This window comes from Lipotes vexillifer, unplaced genomic scaffold (genome assembly GCF_000442215.2).
Source record: "Lipotes vexillifer unplaced genomic scaffold, Lipotes_vexillifer_v1.1 scaffold472, whole genome shotgun sequence".
In the NCBI taxonomy this organism is placed as follows: domain Eukaryota; kingdom Metazoa; phylum Chordata; class Mammalia; order Artiodactyla; family Lipotidae; genus Lipotes; species Lipotes vexillifer.
In genome coordinates, this window is record NW_006797698.1 from 2,909,526 (window position 1) to 2,932,727 (window position 23,202).

Consider the following 23,202-nt stretch of genomic DNA (forward strand, 5'->3'; position numbering starts at 1 on the left):
CTGAAAATCCCCTGTGTTCTCAGCAAAATCTACCTCTAAGGTCCGTCTCAGGGGCCCCTTTTCCAGGAAGCCTGTCCAGCCTTGCCCGGCCCAGCCCAGCCCCCAGCCACCTCTCCCGGCCTCGAGCTGCAGCACCTATGCTCAGTGCCGCTTGTCTGGTCCTGTTCACACGGCTGCCCAGCGCTCACTCACCGGTGCTCGTTTCGGGTGGGGTAACTCTTGTTTCTGAGTCTTGCTGGTGCTTGGAGGCCTGACCTTCTTTTGGCTCCTTCTGGGCAGGGCTGACTGGGCTGGAGGTGTGCTCTGGGTATGGAGGAAGGCCTGGGGAATGCAAATCAGTGACACTACGGGCAACGCAGAGGTCTCCCAGGAGCCTCTGGGGAGTGGCTAAATGCAGTCACCTGGAGCATCAGGTCAAACACAGGGTATGATAATTGAGTGAACTTTACTGATCGTCTAGTAACTAGATTCTAGACTAAAGCCTCCATGTCTGAGAAAAGGAAATGGTATATATAGCATGTTAAGTTATCCGATAGTACCACACAGGTCATGACACAGCAGGAACAAAGATCTGGCTTTTTAAGGACTCCTGGCTCAGAACATTTCAACGGTAGTTCCCAATCCCAGGTCCTCCACTAGGCTGGTATATAAAGATCCCCTGGGGAGCACCCCCAAGATTCTTATCAGTTAGTTCTGGGTGGGCCTAGGAAGTATGCATTTTTAAAAAGCTTCCTAGGGGAGGGGGCTTCCCTGGTGGTGCAGTGGTTGAGAGTCCGCCTACCAATGCAGGGGACACGGATTCGAGGATTCGAGCCCTGGTCTGGGAGGATCCCACATGCCGCGGAGCAACTGGGCCTGTGCGCCACAACTACTGAACCTGCACTCCAGAACCCACATGCCAACAGCCCGTGCTTGGCAGCGAGAGCAGCCACTGCAGTGAGAGGCCCACACACCACAACGAAGAGTAGCCCCACTCGCCACAAACGGAGGAGGCCCGCGTGCAGCAAAGAAGACCCAACGCAGCCAAAAATAAATAAATTTATTTTTAAAAAAAGCTTCCTACAGGAAAAGATATGAATATTTCACAGAATAAAAAATTAAAATGGCCATAAACAAACAAAGCTACACTGTTACCATGGCCAGACAGACACTACAAGAAAACTACAGACCAATATCCCAATATGAACAAAATGCTAGCAAACCGAATTTAGCAGCATATTAAAAGGATCAAATATCATAACCAAGTGGAGTTTATTCCTGGAATGCAAGGATGGTTCTACATATGAAACTGGATCAATGGAATACACCACATTAAGAGAATGAAGGGGGGAAAAAAACCCACATGATCATCTCGGCTGATGCGGAAAAAACATTTGACAAAATTCAACACCCTTTTATGAAAAAAACTACTCAAAAAACTAAGAATAGAAGGAAACTACCTCGATATAATAAAAGCCTTAATAAAGAAGGAAATTCTGACATGTGCTACAACATAGATGAACCTTGATGATACTGTGCTAAGTGAAATAAGCCAGCCACAAAAAGACAAACAGTGTACAATTCCACTTATACGAAGTACTCAGAGTACTCAAATTCAGGGAGACATAAAGTACAACTGTGGCTGCCAGGGACTGAGAAATGGGGGGAGTGTTATTGTTTGATGGGTACAGAATTTCAGTAAAAGAATAAAAGAGATGAATGGTGGTGATGGTGGCACAACATGGTAAATGTATTTAATATCACTGAACTGTATACTTCAAAACAGTTAATATGGTAAATTTTATGTTATACGTATTTGACTAAAATAAGAAAAAAAAATAAAGTGCTAATACACAGCTCAATATAGATGAACCTTGAATACATTATGCTAAGTGAAAGAAGACAGACACAAAAGACCACATACTACATGATTCCACTTACATGACATGTCCAGAATAGGCAAATCTACAGAGTCAGAAAGCAGATTTGTTGTTGCTTATGGCTGGGGGGCTGGGAAGGGGGTCAGGGTGATAGCTGAAAGACACAGAGCTTGTTTTTGAGGTGACAAAAATGTTATAAAATTGACTGTGGTGTTGGCTGCACTTATCTATGAATATGATAGAAAGCACTGAATTGTATACTTTAAATGAGTGAATTGTATGGTCTGTGAATTATTTCCAGTAAATCTATTTTTTTTAACTACACTGAAGTACTTACCTGTTATGCAGACAAAAATCCTACGAGTCTGACCACATTCTCTAGTGGCAAGGCTGTGGGGAAAGAGGCCCTCTTTCACAATGCTGATGGGAATGTAAACGATAAAACCCCTATGGAGGAGGATTTGGTGATAAATTCTTTAAAAATTGCATATTCATTTACCTGTGACCCAGCAGTCCAGCTTCTGGGATCCTATCCCAAAGATACACTGACAAAAATATGAACTGATTTATGCACAAGATATTCCCTACAGCATTATTTGTATCAGCAATATACTGGGCTATTCCCCAAATAATCCATCAGTGAAGACTGGTTAAATAAACTATGGTATATCACACCATGGAACATTCCATATTCACACAAAACATTAGGAAGATCTCTACGTACTGCTATGAAGTATTTCGAAGACAAACAGTATGGGCACATACAAAGGTATCTATGTACTAGTGATGTTTTCAAAAGGAAACACTGGAGTATAAACAAGAAGTTAATAAAAATGGTTATCTATAGGGAGAGGGAGGGGATAAGGGTGGAAATGAGACCTCCCTGAGCGTATCCTGTTAAATCATTTTGACTTTGCAACCATGTCTTACATGTTCAAAACGTTAAGTTAAATCAGAATTAAAAAGAGCCATCGCTAAAAACCTAAAATTAGGCAGCGGCTTCCCTGGTGGCACAGTGGTTACGAATCTGCCTGCAGGGGACGCGGGTTCGAGCCCTGGTCCGGGAAGATCCCACATGCTGCGGAGCAAGTAAACCTGTGTGTCACAACTACTGAAGCCCGCGTGCCTAGAGCCCATGCTCCGCAACAAGAGAAGCCACCGCAATGAGAAACCCCCGCAATGAGAAGCCTGCGCACCGCGATGAAGAGTAGTCCCCGCTTGCCGCAACTAGAGAAAGCCTGCACGCAGCAACGAAGACCCAACGCAGCCAAAAATAAATAAATTAAATAAATAAATAAAAATAAATAAGTAAAATTAAGCAGAAACAAAAAAAACTTAACTGTATATCAAGTTGGTGGCATAACCACATAGAGAAAATAATTATTTCAAGCGACTTTAAAAGGCATTATTTTGTCTATTAAGTCCTGAATGAAATATGCATTCAGATGACAAAAAGCGCTGCAAAGAAATCTCAAATTTCAATTAGAAGTGTAATTGCTAGTAGTAATACAGACTCAATTATTTGAAATTATTTCCAAATTATTATTATTCCAAATAAGATATTATAGGATAATGAAATATTAAGATTTGGATACAAAATAATGCAAATAAGTAATTATGCTGATATAGTGAGGAATTTAAGATGTCCATGTAAAAGTGACATACAAGTATAAAATCAAAGGACATTAAATTTGAATTCGAAATATCAGTAGGAACTCATGATTTTTTTCTTCTCAAAAATACATTATTTTCTGAGAAGGCCTAGAAGTAATGCCAAAATTTAGCAACTACTGGAACTCATACTGCAGTCTCTGAATACCATTCCTTATTGAAAGAAATAAAACTTATTCCAAGTCTGGGGAAGGAAATATACAAGATGAAACTAGAACATCTTACGGTGTCTGAACGCCATCAAAGTTACATCAAAATGACCTATAGGTCAACTTGAAGGGGCTCCCAAGAGCTAAAAATGGGACAACTTAAGCATGAAAATAATGGCTGCAAAGGACTGCATGTATAAAATACTCAACAATCTATGAAGTCATAATAATAATTAAAAAAAAAAGAAAGAAAAGCCCAAGTATTGGTCACCTTTGGAGGCATCTAAGGAAGCAACTCTTCATTCTAAAAACTGATGAAGGGAAAGAATTAAGCACCTATCCTGCCTTTTCTGTACAGGCTATATTTCGAGGTAACTAGAAGAGTTAGTTAGGGAAATTATTGTTTATAGAAGAATTACAGGGCTTCCCTGGTGGCGCAGCGGTTGAGAGTCCGCCTGCTGATGCAGGGGACACGGGTTCGTGCCCCAGTCCGGGAAGATCCCACATGCCGCGGAGCGGCTGGGCCCGTGGGCCATGGCCGCTGAACCTGCGCGTCCGGAGCCTGTGCTCCGCAACGGGAGAGGCCACAATGGTGAGAAACTTCTTCAAAGCAAAATTTAAAAGGAATCAAATTTATGCTCAATTAATAGGCCCGCGTACCGCAAAAAAAAAAAAAAAAAAAAGAATTTCAGCTATTACGTACAAAAGTAATGACCAAATTTCACCATTTTGCAACCCCTAATAAAATAATGAATCCAGGCAACAATCTCCAATGGCTAATAAAATCATTAGGTGAAAAGCTGACGGGGAACTTTATAACAGAAGGATAAGGCTCACGATCAGAAAAAGAAAGGCAACTGGGTTAGACCTGAAGCCATAGACCCCTAGTAGAAAACACAGGCGGTAAAGCTCTTTGACATCAGTCTTGGCAACGATTTTTTGGATTTGACACCAAAAGCAAATATAAACAAGAGAGAATACATCAAACTAAAAAGCCTCTGCACAGCAAAGGAAACCATCAACAAAGTGAAAATGCAACCTATTGAATGCGAGAAAATATTTGCAAGTCATACATCTGATAAGGGGTTAACATCCAAAATATATAAAGAATGCACACAACTCAACAGCAACAAAAATCCAGTTACAAAACGGACAGAAGATCTGAATGGACATTCTTCCAAAGAAGACACACAGACGGGCAACCGTCACATGAAAAGATGCTCAACATCACTAACCATCAGGGAAATGCAAATCAAAACCAAAATGAGATATCACCTCACATCTGTTAGAATGGCTATTATCAAAAAAACAAGAAATGACAAGGATGTGGAGAAAAGGGAACTCTTGTACCCTGTTGGTGGGAATGTAAATTGGTGCAGCCACTATGGAAAACAGTATAGGGGTTCCTCAAAAAACTAAAAATAGAACTACCATATGATCCAGCAATCCCACTTCTAGGTATTCTTTCAAAGAAAACAGAAACACTAACTCAAAAAGATATCTGCACCCTGATGCTCACGACAGCACTATTTATATACAATAGCCAAGATATGGAAACAACTGAAGTGTCCACTGATCAATGAATGCATAAAGAAAATGTCGCATATACACACAATGGAATATTATTCAGCCACAAAAAAGAATGAAATCTTGTCATTGGCGACAACCTTGACGACATTATGCTACGTGAAATAAGTCAGAGAAAGACAAGCATTGTATGATCTCACTCATATGTGAAATCTATTAAAAACAAAGACACAAAAATGAGGTCATAGATACAGAGAACAGATTGGCGGTTGTCAGAGGTGAGGGGTGGAGGTAGGTGAAACGGGTGAAGGGGGCTAGGGCACGGCCCACCCTGGGTTAAGGGCCTGCGCTCCGTCCTGGCCACATGGCTCGGAAGCGCAGGAGGCTGGGGACATGAATGGACTGTCCCCAGCCACGCCCCCATCTTGCCCCCACTCACCAGCGCCCAGCCTCCTTGGGCGTGCTTCCTCTCTGTCACTCCCCTCCTCCTGGCCCCTCGGGCCTTCAGGGCAAGGCTCCTCTCCCCTCTCCATCCGGGTGAGGATATCCGGTTTGGAGATGGCATAATCTGCACACAGAACAGAGGCAGCTGGGTCAGGACTGCACACCCGCCATGCAGTTGCCCACGGAGATGCAGAGACCCCCAGAGGAACAGAAGCCAAAGTCAAGACCCAGACTGCAGGAGGCCCACCTGTGCACCGAGGCCCAGGGTGCCGCCTACACAGCCTTACCCAGGGAGACCAGCGTCTCGTAGTTGCCCCGCATCACGTGCTTGTACAGCTCCTTCTGCCACTCATCCAGTTTGCCCCACTCTGGCTCAGAGAAATACACGGCCACATCATCAAAGGTCACGGGCACCTGGAACCACAGTGTCACGCACGCTCACCCGCACGCTGACGGGCACGGGCTGTCCCACCCCCGGCGCCCAGGGCTTACCTTGGGGGCCTCGCCCTTGCTGCCCGGGGGCAGCCGCAGGATCCAGAAGTTCCTGTTCCTCAGCAGGTTCTCCACGTTCTCCAGCCGCCTCTGCAGCAGCCCGTACTCCTGCAGCAGGGTCCCCAGCACCGCCCACTTGCCCTCCAGCTGGTTCCCCAGCTCCACGGCCGTCTTCTCGCAGTCGGCCAGCTTCTTTTCCGCCGTCCCCGTCCGCCCCTCCAGAGTCAGCAGGCGGGCCAGGCAGGAATCCACTTTCTTCTCCAATGCCTGGATGGCGGCCACCACCGTCCACAGAGTGATCTCCGTGGAGTAGAGGTATGAGCTCTTCTCAGCAGCCAGCTGGGGTGATGGAGAAGGCGTCAAAGGCCTTTCATCCCCTGTTTGCTTGTCCCTCTCTGGAGCCTGTCCACAAGAGAAAAGAGAGATGTTATCAGAATTATCCAGTCAAAATGTCCATCTCTAAAAGAAACCTCAGAATGGCACCTGCCCAGGTGAAGCCCCATCTGGGATCCTGAGGACCAGTCAGGCAGCCGGGGATGGGGAGGGGGGATATCCAGCCTCTAGGACAGGAAACACTGGCTGGACCAGGGTGTTAGCAAGTGGGAAACAGGAGGAAAGGCATGGCCAAAGCGGGAAAGCATCTGTGGCCTCACACAGGTGACTTCCTTTCCGGGTCTCAGTCTCCTCCTCCGAAACTCAGAAGCTCTGCAGTCAAACAACCAGAGCGCAGCTGGCAGCTCCACTACTCACAAGCTGGCTGACTTTGGCAAGGTTTGTTAAGCATTTCAACTTCAATCCCACATCTATAAAATGGGGGTAATAACAGTGCCTACATGATAGGATTGTGAGAATTGATGGTGCAAAGTTGATGGTACAACTGATGGTACAAAGTGTGTGGTTCTTCCTTCTCCTGGAGAAGAGTTTTGTACAAAAATAGTCATAATAAATTAAATAACAGTGTGATACCATGGGCTATCGAAAGTTGAGGGCAAATCTGTCCTGTTTGAGGAGTTTCTTGGGATCTCAGGTGCTACAAGACAGCAGAGGAAAAGGGGCGGGTAGATAAGAATGGTCAGAACGAGTACTGAGAAAGTGGTCCAGGGCTAAGTGGGAGCTGAAAAGGTCACTTGTCCCCCTACAGAAAGGCCTTCCTGGGGGCCATAAACCCCAAGAACTCCCATCCTCTTCTGCCTTGCACTCAGAGGACCCTTAAAAAAAGCACACACCAAACTCACTAGTTAAAGAGAGAAAAGTTCCTCCTTAAAAATCATCCACAATAATCAGCATCCAGAAAAATCACGGCTTCAACCACTTTATTAGGATATGTATTAATAATAGTAGATAACCATTTATTGAGCTCTTTACAAATGTTTTTCGAGTATGTCCAAAAAGGACAGATTATTTTCTCCGAATTGGACACACTGCACATTATCAGCCAACATTGTAACATCTGCTAAACTAATCTTAAAAACAAAAACAAAAAAACAAACACAACAAAAGCACCACACCTACAATCCCGCCAGTAAACAGCACTCAACACCTCTTAGGTGTCAGAAGAACACTTGGGCACCTTAAGGGGGGTGTAACTCCGGAGCCCCCGGTGGGCGTCAGGCTCTGGCCTCTACTAGGTGGGCGACTTCGGACCGTTCCCCGCCCCGAGGCCCAGACTTCGGTCGTCAGAACCGAATGGGGCCGGCGCCCCTGCCCCCCTGCCTGCCTCCGGGGCCGCCGGACCTCCAGTGAGACAATGGACGGGGCGGGGAAACAGCCATTCGGTTCAAAGACGAGGGCTTGTCATCTTAAGTGTAACTAGAAAGCCCGGCCTGTCCCCCGACGTCAGGGCCGTCCGCCCGCCGCGCCCGGCCTCGCGTTTGGGCCGCCCGGCCGCGGCGGACGAGGGCGGCCAGGAGGCACGAGAGGGCCCGAAGCGCGGGCCTGGGCGGAGGCGGCGCGCGGGCCGCTCGGGCCGCCCGACCGAGACCCGCGCGGGCCCACGCGGCGGTGGAGTCGGCGGCCTGGCCGGGCTGGGCGTCCGCGCGGGGGCGCTTACCGGGGCAGGCGCCGCTTCGGCCATGGCTGCCCGCGTCCTTCTCTGGGCGGCTCTCCTCAGGGCCGGCTTGTCGGGCCCGGCGCGGCGCTGCGCAGCGCGGCGGCGGAGGCGGAGCTGAGCCGCCCAGCCTCGGAGCTCCTGCCGGGCGGCCGCGAGCTGCGTCCGAGCCACGTGCCCCGCCGGCCCTTTAAACAAGAGCTGCGCTCGCGGCCCTGCCCGAGGGCGCGCACAGCGCCCCCTGCAGCCCGAAGGACCGCACGCCCGCGGCCCGCGGCCTTCTGCGCCCCCCCGCCCCGGCGGCCGCGGGGGTCTCCCGGGGGGAGCGGGGTGCCCGCCCTCTCCTGGGCCGCGGTAGTCGACGCCGGGCCTCACGCGCCGCGGGGCCCTCCAGACTGGCTCCCGTCGGGCGGAGGCGACCCTCGGGCCTGGGCCGAGCGGCGTGGGCCACGCGCAGGGCCGGCACGGTGGGACCCTAACCCCTCTCCGGGGTGCTGGGGGAATCCAGCCAGGGAGCTAATAAAGGAAACGCGCAGGAAACTTCGAAGCTTTGGGGGAAGGTCAGTCATTGCCGCGTAATCTCAAGTGTATGCACTTGATTTGCCGTTTGAACACCTCTAATGGACCCAAAGTGACTATACATTTTGCCCGGGAAAAGCCAGGGGGGTGGGAGGGATCGATAAGGGTTTTTAAACTTTATTAGTTTTCCAGAACAAATAGACCTCAGGAAAATTTTATTTCCTTAAAAAAAAAAAAAATAGCTCCACCTCCCTCCCCAAACCTCCCTTTGGGGACCCTGGGTCTCCTCGTCCTTCCCTGGGGCCCACCTTCCCAGCAGACACGGCTCGAGCATCCTCCGCAGAGTGCTCTGAAGCCCTCTTTGCCACGCCCAGTCTTCACTTGCGCCTCAGCCACCAGCTGGGGATCCTCTGCAGCGAGAGTGAATCCATCACTAATTCAGGCCCTGAGGCATCTTGAATAAACGACTCAATCTAGGACCTATTTTCCTCATCTGCAACCCAGGAGCCTTGCTCTGGAAAACCAGTTAATCACTGAATATAAAGTAAAATATGCTGCATGCCATTTAACTTTTATTTTCTATCTTTTCTGCATTTCCCAATCATCTCACTCTGTCCAACAAGCCCGGAAATTCTTCCCACTAGAAATTACTCTGCAGTTTTGTTTGTGTGTATGCTTTGTTTTTGTTTCTTTTCTTAGCATTTTTCTCTTGGGAGGGTGGGAGAAAATGATTTGCCCATGTATTTGATCCAAGCAAAAGTGTGGTCAATCAATATAATAAGAACGTAAGTAAATTGATACCTTCTCCAAGTAAGGTGCACCCGTAGAATTTGGGGCAAGGTTAGGAAGTGTTACTTTAAGGTAACAAGAAGTCAAATCAATATATGGCATTGTTTATTGTGGAAATCCTTGTTGAAGTAACCTGACCTTAAGACAGTTTGCAAACTTGTGCTGAACACAGGAAGAGCATCCCTCGGTTCTCAGCAGGGGTCAGTAAGACCAATATATTAAGGATTATAAATTTCTTATAAGTTTATAAGTTGTGATCTCATAAAGTAAGAGTTAATGTCCAAGGCAAACAGAAAGAGTCTGGAAAATGGACTGGAGAGGAAGATCCTAGTATTAAACAAGCTTTGTTCAGGGAAGAGTGCTCTAATTTTTGACAGCTGGTCTGAGTTTTTTAGAAGAGTTTCTGTCAGTCAGTATTCAAACTTCAGTGTGCATCATGCTCTCCTAGAGTGCTTGTTAAAATACAGACTGTTGGGCACCGGTCTCAGAGTTTCTAGGCCTGAGGCTGGAGTGGGTAGGAGTCCAGAATTTCATTTCTAACTAGTTGCCATGAAATGCTGATTCTACTGGTTGAATGATCACACTGCCCTGTGCATTAGCTCCCAAAGCTGCCTCTCATTCCCATGCTCTGATTTTATAAATATATTGAACAAAAAATACAAAAACTTGACACCATAATGTGGTTTCCGCAGCAGACCAGCCTGGGTGTCAGGCCAGGTGTAGCTCTAATATAAATTAAAATTACTTGCATCCTTAGTTATTAATCTGTCTCCTGTGGATTTGCTCTTTTTTGGATCAGGTCTCCAGGGCCTGAATACCTCTGGGTGAGTCGACAATACGGGATTTCCAAAGTAGAGGCACAGACCCTGCAGGGACAGGGGTGACTCCACCCAGGTGCAGCCCACTCTGAGACAGATGGCCATCGGCCTGTGGTGCAGAAGGTGGGCTGGTCAGAAGATGAGGGCCACTAAAACAACACCTTAGGGTCACGTAGGGTTGGGGGGTGGTCAAGATACTCAAGTGCTAGTGCCCTCAGCCAGGAGATGGGGCAGCTCAGAGAGAATTCCCGTGGCCCCCTCACCCTACCTTTAGATTAGAAAGTGGACCCACCCAGAAGTGTAAAGTGGTAGGAGAGGAAGTATTAGCAGAGGAAGACCAGAAGTATAACCAAATCCCCCTTCCTCCACGACGCCCTCCCTAGTTCAGACAGCACTGAGCTCCCTATCCTGTGAGTTCCTGTTACACCTGTTCATTCAGTAAACGTGCAGTGAGCATCTATGCGGGAAGCCCCCATGCTCAGAGCTGTGGAATCTGGATACAATTAAGACCTGGTCCCTGCCTTCAAAGAGCATCGCCTCCTGTTGACTCTACCTCGGTGATCTTGTCCATCACTCTCTTCACGCTGAAGCTGCACCCAGTCAGATCCTCACTGGCTCTTGCTGTTCTCACTCAAAAACCTTCTAACATATCCCCCACCCCGGCAACAACAGAAGCATGCTGTACCTCTTCTGAGGTTAATAGTCCCAAATCGCAGCTAGATTCAGGTCACCCACCCTTTTGCTCAAAACTCTCAGCTCCCCATTACTAACTCAATACAACCCAAACTCCTTAGTCTGACCCCAACCTCTCTTTCCAACCACGTCCCCCACTACTCCCCTCCTCCCACCCCACCCTCCAGCCAAGTCGAATGAATTGATATTTATTGGTACATGCCCCATAAGGTCTAGTTTTGTCATGTCTCTCCTTTTTAGAATGTCCTTCATCTCATCCTTAAAGGTCCAGCTCAAATGTCATCTCTCATAAAGCCTTTCCCAATGTCCTGCAACTTGAATGTAACTGTTCTCTTACAGAATTTGAGCTTCATTTTCTATCTTCTATTAAAGTCCCTTGACGGCCTGTGAGCCCAAGAACAAAATCTGATTTAACCTTTTATCCCTCCCTCTGTAGACTTTGCACATGGAGGCTACTCAGATATTCACGAGTGAACAAAATCTAAGGCTATGCAAAGGTACAGTACAAGAAGGGAACAGATTTCCACCCCACTGTTCACAGCAGCATTATTTACAATTGTCAAGATATGGAAGCAACCTAAGCATCCATCAACAGATGAATGGATAAAGATGTGGTACATATATACAATGGAATACTACTCGACCATAAAAAAGAATGGAATGTTGCCATTTGCAACAACATGGATGGACGTGGAGAGTATTATGCTAAGTGAAATAAGTCAGACAGAGAAAGACAAATACTGTATGATATCACTTATATGTGGAATCTAAAAAATACAACAAACCAGCGAATATTAACAAAAAAGAAATAGACTCACAGATATAGAGAACAAATTAATGGTTCCCAATGGGGACAGGGAAGGGGGCAGGGACAGCACAGGGGTAGGGGATTGAGAGGTACAAACTATTAGGCGTAAAATAAGCTACAAGGATATACTGTACAGCACAGGGAATATAGCCAGTATTTTATAACTATAAATGGAGTAGAACCTTTAAGAATTGTGACTCACTGTACTGTACACCTGTGACTTACACGTTGTACATCAACTATACTTCAACTAAAAAAACTTTTTTTAAAGGAAATGTATTTTGATTGAATGTAAACTCAACTAGGGCAAAGACTGTTTTTCTATACACTGACATACCCCAAGTATTTAAAACAGTACCTAAGTAATAGGTGCTCAACATATATTTGTTGAATAAAAGAAATGAACAAGGGAAGCTTTCACAAAAGGGGGCCTACGAACTGAGAAGTGAAAAATAAATAGTACTTGGTTCACAGAGAAGGGCATTCCCGGGAGAGGGAACGCCTGAGCTGAATTCAGTCGTGGGAAAGTACGGCTCATTGACTAAATGACTGGAATCCCACTGTGGCAGCAGCATAGAGAATTTAGTGTGAAAAGCGAACAAACCCGGAGTAGGTTAGGTTGTCCAGGTCTTGAGCTCTACACTTAAAAGCTTGCTGTTTATCAGTAGCGTCAGTGCACTGCAAGGCTCTGAGGAAAGCCCATGTCCAATTTGTGTTCCAGGACAAGAACCCTGGTAGCAAAAAGGACGTGATTAAGGGTAGGAGACCAGTTAGGTTACTGAGTGAAAACTAGCTGGGCGATGATTAGGCCCTTACCTGGTGGAATAGGAAGGAGAAGATTGGACAGATTAATCTCTGATGTTTGGCATTTCACTCTTCACTATATGTTGATTTAATCTAACTTGATCATCCCTGTCCTTCAGGCAGTTGCACAGTCTGTTTCCTTCTCATCACCCAGCAGAGCAGACTTTCAGTGAAGGAGAGTTGAAGAATCACTTAAAACAGTGTATTCTGTGTGCAGAGCATGACCTGGAGATCCTGTTAAAATGCAGATTCTGATTCAGTGAGTCTCAGAGCCTGCCCTTCTACCAAGCTCCCAGGGGGTGCCAATGCTTCTGGTGCAGAGACCACACTTTGGGTAACAAGGACTTAGAATCCAACCCAGACACGAGGTCCTTAATCGTGGTCAGCCAGAAGCAACAGAGCCTGTGGTGGAGTGTGTGAGCACTGAAGCAAGATGGCCTGGTTCACGGCCACCTCTGCTCCTGCATCACCTCTCAGGTCTCTTCCCGCATCTCACGTGTGAAATGGAGTAATAATCATACCCACCACATAGGCTCTTGTGAGGATTAAGTTCATTTTTATGTGAAGAACTTAAAACAGTGACTAGCACATGAGTGCTCAGTAAACATTAGCCATTACTACACTAGTCTGATGGATTAAGACAATCATTTCCCTGCCTCAAGAAGAACCTAACTTTGCTGGAGAAATAGGACCCTATCTTGTACTTTTTCTCCCCAGGATGCGAGGCAAAGGCTGGTCACATTAAAGCACTCACTGGGAGGTAAGAATAGTCAAGGATGGGATAGGGGGTATCTCTAATGCAAAAACCCGCAGGCAGGAGACTGAAGGAGGGATTTAGGAGAGGTGCTCCAGACGTTTTCCTCCATACAGTGAAGCTGAGCACCTCTCACGGCGCTGCCCTACGACAGCTTCCCTCCACGTTCCGTTTCTACACCAAGATAATCCCTTACCTTACAGCGACCAAGCTCATTTTTATCTATTTATTTAGTTTCTTCTCAACCCCATATCCCACTCATTCCTCCCATGGGCAACCGTAATGCCTGTATGTAACTTTTCGCTTCTATGTGTTCTTACAAAGTGATTTGTTTTGTGTACGTTTTTAATATACAGAAATGGTATTGTGTCATAGATCTCATTCAACTTCTTACATTCACCACTCAGCACCATGTTTAAGATGGACCCATACGGCCACATGTGTAGCTAAGCCAATACCCCTAACTGCTCCCCAGGACTCCTGGTGCACCCACCATGTCTCACCTGCCCTCTCTACCTCCCAACGTTCAGACGCTCAGACTGCCTGCAGCCCTCAACCACCACAGGTGTTGGTGAGTATTCCCATACACGCCTCTTCTCATCTCCCTAGGTTTAAGGAAGGATGCAGGTCAGGCTATGCCATCAGGCCTCTGGCACTGCTCCAAGTCAGGCACTGCCTCCATCTTGGCCCCAGGAGGGTATTCTTGACAAATGGAGAAAAACATCAAACAGGAGTTTTGTGGGGTTTTTGTGTTTTTTTTTTGCTAGTAGTTAAGTTTTATTCTAGGCAACTGCAAACATCAAAGGGGACATTCACATAGGACCCAGGAGCCCACTCTCATCTCCCCAAACAACAGTGGGACAGGCATTCAACACTCCTGAGAGATGGGCATCTGTGTGCTTTTATCCCACCATTTCAGGAATAGTCAATCCCAGAACTACTGTGGAAAGTGTGTGATCTGAACAACCTCAAGAAACAACTGCTGTAACAAAAACCAACTCAAGTAACCACTGGTATGAGCTGAACAACCTTAAGTAAAAAGTAGTGTCTCCTAAGCTGGGAGGCTGCAGAGCCGCAGCAAGGATGGGCTGGAAGAGCAGAGAAACCCAGACTCGGAGAAGCAGGACCGCGCCTCAGCTCCTTTACAGGACCCTTCATTCCCCGCAGGGGCCCTGGGCTCTAACCCTACCACCCTCCTCCCGGTCAGGCAGCCCTATCCCGGAGCGCCAAGCACCCGCACAAGACGGAGCCCAGCACTGCGGCCCTGACTAAATGTGGGTGGGGCCACAAGAGCCCCATGCCTGGCCCCCCCGAGGGCGGGCCCAGTCCCCACGCTGGGAACAAATTCTACAACTCTGGAAATTTAGGAATTGTCAGCCTTTTTGCCTTTTTTTTTTAACCAACTAAAATCTAATTCCAAAAAAAGGGTCTTCAGAGCACGGTAAGCAGTTCACTTAAACTATTTCTTCTACTTGTTATTAACAAGGAGATGACAAAAGAAGAGCAGCTAGAGGGCTCTGCTTCCACCATGTCTGCTCGCTCCTGTGGCCCGACTCAACCCTCGGGAAGACCTGAATGCCGGGACGGGCCCTGGAACAGGCCACCAGCCCTGCGGGCTTAGAGAGCCAACCCCAGCCCACGACTATCAACTCAGATGGGAAAAGCAGAGACTTGACGGTGCCACAGAGATGGCAAACTCGGCAGCAGGGTACAGACAGCAGGAGAGGCCTGGCCCCGACACCTCCTCCTCCGTGGTTTTCAGGACAGCCTTTGGGCTCGGCCTGGCGCCCGGTCAAGGGAAAGCAAATCAAAGTGACTCCCCTCAGAAAGAAGTCAGTCCCTGACGCTACACTGTCTCTTCGTGGGGACAGCGCCAGCCCCCTCCGCCTCCCCGAGTAGGGCGAGGGGCTGGCTCCCCTAGAGCAGGCCGCTGGGCCTCCTGGGCTCCAGGGCTGGCTCCCCTAGAGCAGGCCGCTGGGCCTCCCGGGCTCTAGGGCCGGCCCGCCCCGCTCCCGCTGGTGGATCTTCTGGTGCTGTAGGAGGTGCTGCTTCTGGACAAAGCTCTTCTCACACTCAGGGCAGCTGTAGGGCCGCTCGCCCGTGTGGATGCGCTGGTGCCGCACCAGGTCGGACGGGTGGCTGAAGCTCTTGCCGCAGTAACCACAGATGAGGGCGCTCCGGCTTTTCCTCCAAGGGATGTGGCCGGGCAGGGCGACCAGGCTGTTGGGTGAGAACCGCTCCTGGACCCGGCGGCCGGCACCGGGCCCCTCCTGCAGGTGGCAGCGCTGGTGGGTCAGCAGGCTCACCCTGCAGCTGAAGCTCCTTGTGCACACATCACACTGGTGCAGCTTCGCCTTCCGGGGCTGGGGCTTAAGCTGGGGCCGGGGCCGAAGGCTCTCCTCTGGCTCCGAGGCCGTGTAAGGCTCCCATCCCGAGTGGGTCCGCAGATGTGCGGCCAGCTGCTGCTTACAGCGGAAGATGGCCTCGCACTCGGAACATTCGTAGGGGCCAGCAGTGTCCCTTTTCAGCTTCAGGCCCTGCCCACGCTGCTGACCCAGTTGCAGCTGCCTGTTAGACTTCTGCTTCGGGGGGCAGCCCAGAGTTCTGCCACTGCTAGGGTCTCTACTGCCCTCAATGGGCTCCTCTGGATTAGTGTCCGCGGGACCTGATTCCAAGAGGACAGAACGTCCCTGACCATCCCAGAGCTCAGGCTGCTCCGGGCTCAGGAAGGCGTGCTCTTCGGCAATGCCCGAGAACTCTCCAGGAAGATCCGCAGAACCGTCCTGCGTGTACTGTATCTCCTGCTTGATCATAACCCCTTCCACTGCCAAGACAAAGAAGAGCCACGAAAAAGATCACATTCTAGCTCCTTTGGTTTTTTCACAGCTGAACAAACATCTGTGAATTTCAGAAGGGCTCAAATCAAAGTACCCCAGGATCAAGGGAATCAGGATAATTTGGAAGAGGATGAGACAGACTGGGCTGAAAGACCTGAAAAAGTAACCTATACTCAGGTAGAGACATACTGATCGGAAATCCGAATATGTTATTCTTACCAAACAGTGTTATAAATTCTCTAAGCCTGTCCACAAATTTGTATTCAACTCTGTGGAAAATGGTAAAATATACATAGGTAACACCTAAGCTAATTTAAATGTTACAGAGTGTTAAAATAATACATGTGAATAATTTTAAAAAACCAAACAACTGAACCTATAGCTTAAAAATTCACGTATCCAGCTCTGTTCTTCCTGCATATTCTCCCCAAATTACCTGGTTTACAACGGTTTCTCCTGCCCCTTACCCAGTTAGCTTCACTCCTAAAGATCTGACCAACCCTGTTCTCAATCTCTAGTGGGTTTTGACTAAGGCCTATTAGACACTCTACACTGTCTGCAGGGCATAAAGAAGTATGACACGGCCGTGTACCTTAGGGACTCCACACAGCAGTTAAGGAGGTAAGATACACATATGATAGGTGAGCTGATGATAATCATAAAGGACTTTAGAACAAATAAATGCCAGATGAGGTTACTAACAATCAGTGTTTGGCAGTTTAGCAGTGGGGCAGCTCACTATAGGCTGCAGGGAGCGGGCATGGGGTGGAGTATTCTGGAGCCACTCACCTGGGTGGACACCATGAGAGTCTTCCTCCTCCAAGTCATCCAGCATCTCTGTACCCAACTCCGCTTCTCCTTCTGGCTGGCCAAGCACCTCTGGGTTGGAAACGGTACAGTGTGAACCCAGGAGACAGTACTGGTCATTTGCCGACGAACAAGGTGACCAATGTCAAGGAGCTGATGTTAAAACTTCAAAAGATTCAAAGTCACTTTCCCTTAGCAGTTTGGGACAATTAGAAAATTATGGCCAATTCGAGTGATCCATTCAGCTAACTGCTGCCTTCAATGCCCCTTCTCAGCCGTTTGAGGCACAGGTGGTCAGGCTTCAGAGCCCACTGCTTTCCTTCCAACACCACCATTGCCACCCACAGACATGGGCTCCTCTCCGGGTATCTAACTTCATCTGGGCTACAGCACTGCAAGGTAAGGTCAGCACCGCTATCCCCCACTGTGACAGACAAGGAAACAGCCACTAGCAGAACACGTGGCCCAGTCGAGGTCACGCAGTCCTATCTCTGACCCATCTGCTACTTCCCTCCCCCTCTTCGCTCCAGGCGCACTGGCCTTCTTGACAAGGCTCCAAGGACCTAGCTTCTAAAAGATTCTGTCAACCAAACAAAATGCATTTATTATGTAATAGCCTATATTTTACATATAAAGATGTACATCTATCAATCAGCACTTCTCATCAACACAAAATGAACACTGCGACCACAAGGACCATCTGTAATTCCAGGTAAACGCCAAGAAACAGTGTTTGGTGAGCCCATGCTGTCTGCCCATCCCAGGCAACAAAGGATTTCTTGTCAAGCAGTCCTAAGTATTAAAAGCAGCATGAGGAACCCTATCCATGTTAAACTCTAAGGCACAGGATGACATCTTATCTATTAGTAAATATTACCAAGAACTGACTGGGGGCTTCCCTGGTGGCGCAGTGGTTGAGAGTCCGCCTGCCGCTGCAGGGGACACGAGTTCGTGACCTGGTCCGGGAAGATCCCGCATGCCGTGGAGAGGCTGGGCCCGTGAGCCATGGCCGCTGAGCCTGTGCTCCGCAACGGGAGAGGCCGCAGGGGTGAACCGACTACATGAGCACAGGGAAGAAATACAAAATGCACAACACCAAGACCTTTCCAAAAGTCTTCATAAATTGAGGGCCTGGAGACTCCCATTTCTCAACCTGGCTGAGGCCAAGAGAGGATCCACAGCCCACTAGAATCACAGATGCAGCCTGGGTCACAAGCTACTTGGCCAAGAATTGTAGGATGCCTGAGAGCAAATTCTAGGGAGGAAACTCTGCTACTTACTTAAGGAGACCAGAGTCTCATAGCTGCTTTTCATTGCATTTGTGTAGAGCTCCTTCTGCCAGCCCTCCAGGTTCTCCCACTCCTGCGCTGAAAAACAGACTCCATCATTTTCAAGTGACCTGGACACCTGAAATCACAAATGGCACACAGTGAGTGTCTCCTATCAAAGCCACAAAGGAAAAGCCAGCCACTGAGAATCTTCACTAACAAAGGGCTGGGCCCACCCCCTCTGGTCTGACTCTCAACCCTCAAGGCTAACCTTGGGGGCCTCGCCCTTGCTGCCCGGGGGCAGCCGCAGGACCCAGAAGTTCCTGTTCCTCAGCAGGTTCTCCACGTTCTCCAGCCGCCTCTGCAGCAGCCCGTACTCCTGCAGCAGGGTCCCCAGCACCGCCCACTTGCCCTCCAGCTGGTTCCCCAGCTCCACGGCCGTCTTCTCGCAGTCGGCCAGCTTCTTCTCGGCCGTCCCCGTACGACCCTCCAGGCTCTGCAGCCGGGCAGCCTGGGACTCCATCTTCTTCTCCACGGCTTGAATGGCGGCCACCACGGTCCAGAGAGAGATCTCTGTGGTCTGCAAATAGGAGCTTTTCTCTGGTGCTTGTGGGGGCAGCGTGGAGGAAGTCAAAGGGGTGGAGCGGCGCTTCCTCCTGTGCTGAAGAACCAGATACGGGGTCAGGCAGTCAGTGTCACTTCCAAACAACAGGTGAAAAAACACAATGGGTCCAGTAGGTCCAGGAGCGCTTACAGCACCTAGTTTCTACTTCTTTTCTTTCTTTTCAATTTAAAAAGCATGTGCGGGGCTTCCCTGGTGGCGCAGTGGTTAAGAATCCACCTGCCAATGCAGGGGACACGGGTTCGAGCCCTGGCCCGGGAAGATCCCACATGCTGCGGAGCAACTAAGCCCATGTGCCACAACTACTGAGCCTGCGCTCTAGAGCCTGCAAGCTACAACTACTGAGCCCGTGTGCCACAGCTACTGAAGCCTGCGCACCTAGAGCCCGTGCTCCACAAGCCAAGCCACGACGATAAGAAGCCCACGCACTGCAACAAAGAGTAGCCCCGATCACTGCAACTAGAGAAAGGCCACGCACAGCAATGAAGACCCAACACAGCCATAAATAAATAAATAAATAAATTTATTTTAAAAAAAGATTAAGAGGCATATACCATTTAGTAAACTAATAAAAGCATGAAAAACATAAAAAAATAAAAATAAAAAGCAGGTGCTTTTACATTCTGATACTGCAAACTATACATCTATACTGTAACAAGAAAAAACTGAAAAGAAGAAAGAAAGAAAAATGTATGTAAAATATCACTATCCAGAAATAAGCTGTTGGAATTTTGGTATATTTCCTATAAGTTTTTTCCATCTTTGAACTTATTTCTTTTTCAACAAAACTGCAATCATATTGTACATGTTTTGTTACCTGTGTTTCACTGTCAGCATATTCCGTAAGACTTCCCTGCATCAGTATTCATTTTTTAAGCCCATTTCTTTCTACTTGATATTTTGGACTATTTCTAATACTTTGCTATGATAAATGATGTAACTTACATCCACACTCAACTTCACATTCCTGCCTGACTTGTAGTTGATCACGTCAGCCCTGCTAAAAACACTTTTCAGTGGCTCCCCACAATCAAGACAAAATTCCTTAGCAGGACCTACAAGACTCACCTCATTCATCTTTGCACCCTAGCAACTAGTATAGTGAAAACACCTACTAAATCCTTCATAAACATTTACTTAAATGACTTGACTAAGTCCTCGGACATTGTCCTTAGACTTCACATTTTTATGGTCTGTCCCAGACAGTAGAAAAATCACTGTGGCTGAACCTCAAAATTACTAAAACCAACACTTGGGAAGTCTTCCTGAACTGCCTCTTGCCCTCACTGTCTCACTGCATGTTCATTTCAGTCCTAAACCCCTGAAACTTCATATTCTCAAGTGTAACAGCATACACTTGATTCAAGCCTGCTTCTCTAACCATAATGAGGACACTGAGAACAAGGCACTGAAAGGAAATATCTTTGAAAGAACTGCTAGGGCCAGAGCTTATGGTCTGGAGAAAGAGGGGACAAGATGAAACCAACCGGCACAGAACTGAACACTTAAGTTTGGCCATGACCTACTCCAGTTAACCAACTCAGTTCATTATTGAGCATACGAGTCAAAAGCTTAAATATCCCCCTTAAAAAAGATTTAAAGAGAAGTTTAATGTAAAAGAAAAATACAAATGAAACAAAAAAATTAGATTACTGGGTAAATTCATTTCATCACATGTTCTTCTTTTAACTTTAAGTCTCTTAGTCTCTAGTTTTTTGGAATCTCCTCTTTCCTTTCTGTGGCCAGCACTGTGTTGCTTTCTAGCACTTTTTCCAAACAGGAAGGTGGGTTGGGATCTGAGCAGAGAAATAACATCTCTCCTCTTCCACATAGTCAAAGGCTAAAAAGAGCAGGCAAGCCAAGGTTCCTCTTTTCTTTTGTTTTAAATTATCTATCATGACAGAAACAATTTGAATGTCCATCAACTGGTGAATGGATAAACAAACAAACTGTGTCCATTCACATATTATGGGTTGAATTGTGTCCCCCAAAAAGACATGTGGGCGTCCTAACCCCTAGTGCCTCACAATGTGATCTTACTTGGAGATAGTCTCTACCGAGTAATCAAGATAAAATGAGGTCACGACAGTGGGCTCAAATCCAATGTGACTGGTGTCCTAATAAAGAAGGAGGAATACGGACAGAGACAAACACACAGAGAGAGAAGAGACAATGTGAAGGCACATACAAGGAGAAGACAACCACGTGAAAGTGGAGGCAGAGGTTGGAGTTATGCGGCAACAAGCCAAGGAAACACCTGGCACCACCAGAAGCTGGGGGAGAGGCATGGAACAGACTCTCCCTCACAGTCCTCATAAGGAACCAACCCAGTGGACACCCTGATTTCAGACTTCTAGCCTCCGGAAGTGTGAGACAATATATTTTTTGGTTAAGCCACCTAGTTGGTGGGATTTTTTTACAGCAGCCCTAGGAAAGACATATCATATATCAGAATACTCCTCAGCAATGAAAAGGAACAAATTATTGAGACTTGTAACAACATAGGTAAATATCAAAATCACTAGGCTACGTGAAAGAAGCCAGACACAAAATGCTACATACTGTATTCCATTTACGAGACATTGAGGAAAAGGCAAAACTATAGACACAAAACAGAGATCAGTGGTTGCCAGAGGCTGGGATTGGGGGAAATTAATTACTTAGGGGTAATTTCTGGGATGATGACAATATTCTATAACTTGGTAATATGATGGCTACACATTTTTCAAAACTCACTTAACTACAATTATGCCGAAGGAGTAAATTTTACTGTATGTAAATTATATCTCAGTAAACAGCACTCAGAATGTTAAGGAGAAAATATTAGCTACCATAAAAGATACCACAAAGTCTACAAACAAACAGGGAGAGAATATTTGTAAACAGGATATGAAGTGCAAAGAAAAGATAAACAACCCAAAGAGAAAACTGCAACTATAAATAATTTGCACAAATGGAAATGCAGGTGGTCAATAAGCCAATGAAAAGACAGCCACATTAGTAGTCAGGAATGCACATACAACCAAGTGAAACCACTTTTCACCCACGAGGTTGAGAAATCTGAAAGAAAGGGACAGGAACAACATTCAGAGCTGACTATGACATGGTAAAACTGGCACTTTCATAACACTCCTGGAAAGAATGAAAAATACTACAAACTTTGAGGAAATAAAATATCCAGAAAGTCATTAAAAAACCTGTCACCTAGTAATACCACTATGCGAATCTTCAAAAATAAATGGCATTACTGTTTAGTGACATACATAAAAGATGATTACTGGCAACATTCTCTGGAATAGCCAAAACTTGGAAATAATCTAGATGTCTAATTTTTTTTTTGGCCACACCGCGTGGCTTGCAGTATCTTAGTCCCCCAACCAGGGACTAAACTCGGGCCATGGCAGTGAAAGCACCAAGTCCTAACCACTGGACCACGAGGGAACTCCCTCTAGATGTCTATTAATAAGTGGATGGTTAAATAAATTATGGCACGACCAAAGATGATGTTATACAACTGTTAAAAAGAATGAGTTAGATCTATATGTATGGTTTGGAAGACTGTTCATCATACATTGATAGGCTGTCAACTTTTAGGGAAACATATTTATTCTGACTTCATTTTCCTAAAGAAGAGAAAAGATACCTGTATATGTTTCCACACACAGAAAGGTTTGGGAAGATATTCACCAAACTATACTAACATGAGTCAGCCTCAGGACATGAGAGAGAGGAATTTTAATCTTTGATTATAAACTACTGCTTGTTTGACTTTTTCAATAAACACGTATTCCTCCATAATTTTTTTCTGAAGTTCCATATATAAGAATATTCCTGAAGGCAGTGAGAAATTTTTTAAAAGTATACTTACACTAACTGTATTTCTAGATTTTCTGGGACAGTCCTGCTTGCATATTGTATCATAGTGTCAGATCATGTATCATACATTGGACCTGCAGCCATGGTCTGAAAACTATTAAGTACAAGACACAGCCCCTGTTGTTAAGACACCTACAATCTGCTTGAGTAAAACACTAAACAATTAAATAACACTCTAAAGTGATACTTGCTTAAGCTGGACTAGATGATATTTAAGGTCACTTCTAACTCTGAGATACCATGACTTATTAACATTGAATAATTAAAAAAAGAATATTTACATAATACATAAAATATATAAAGTAGTGACAACAAATCTCCATGTAACCACCACTCAGTTTAAAAAATTAATTAAAATTAAATACACACACACACACACACACACACACACACACACACACACACACACACACACACA

General features: G+C 46.8%; 2 protein-coding genes across 2 annotated transcripts in view; both read right to left on the reverse strand.

The window, feature by feature from the left end:
- Positions 1-8,216, reverse strand: part of ZNF783 (zinc finger protein 783) — an 11,778-nt gene extending 3,562 nt beyond the window's left edge. Inside the window, exons 1-5 of the mRNA XM_007469856.1 lie at positions 8,193-8,216; positions 6,143-6,544; positions 5,938-6,064; positions 5,646-5,774; positions 193-321 (exon numbers count right to left, since the gene is read on the reverse strand). Of these exons, the coding sequence (XP_007469918.1) occupies positions 193-321; positions 5,646-5,774; positions 5,938-6,064; positions 6,143-6,544; positions 8,193-8,216 (811 nt within the window). The remainder of the gene's footprint in view (positions 1-192; positions 322-5,645; positions 5,775-5,937; positions 6,065-6,142; positions 6,545-8,192) is intronic.
- Positions 8,217-15,332: 7,116 nt separating this feature from the next.
- Positions 15,333-23,202, reverse strand: part of ZNF212 (zinc finger protein 212) — a 14,968-nt gene continuing 7,098 nt past the window's right edge. Inside the window, exons 2-5 of the mRNA XM_007469855.1 lie at positions 18,558-18,947; positions 18,299-18,425; positions 17,001-17,090; positions 15,333-16,198 (exon numbers count right to left, since the gene is read on the reverse strand). Coding sequence (XP_007469917.1) covers positions 15,336-16,198; positions 17,001-17,090; positions 18,299-18,425; positions 18,558-18,947 — 1,470 coding nt within the window. The 3' untranslated portion in view covers positions 15,333-15,335. The remainder of the gene's footprint in view (positions 16,199-17,000; positions 17,091-18,298; positions 18,426-18,557; positions 18,948-23,202) is intronic.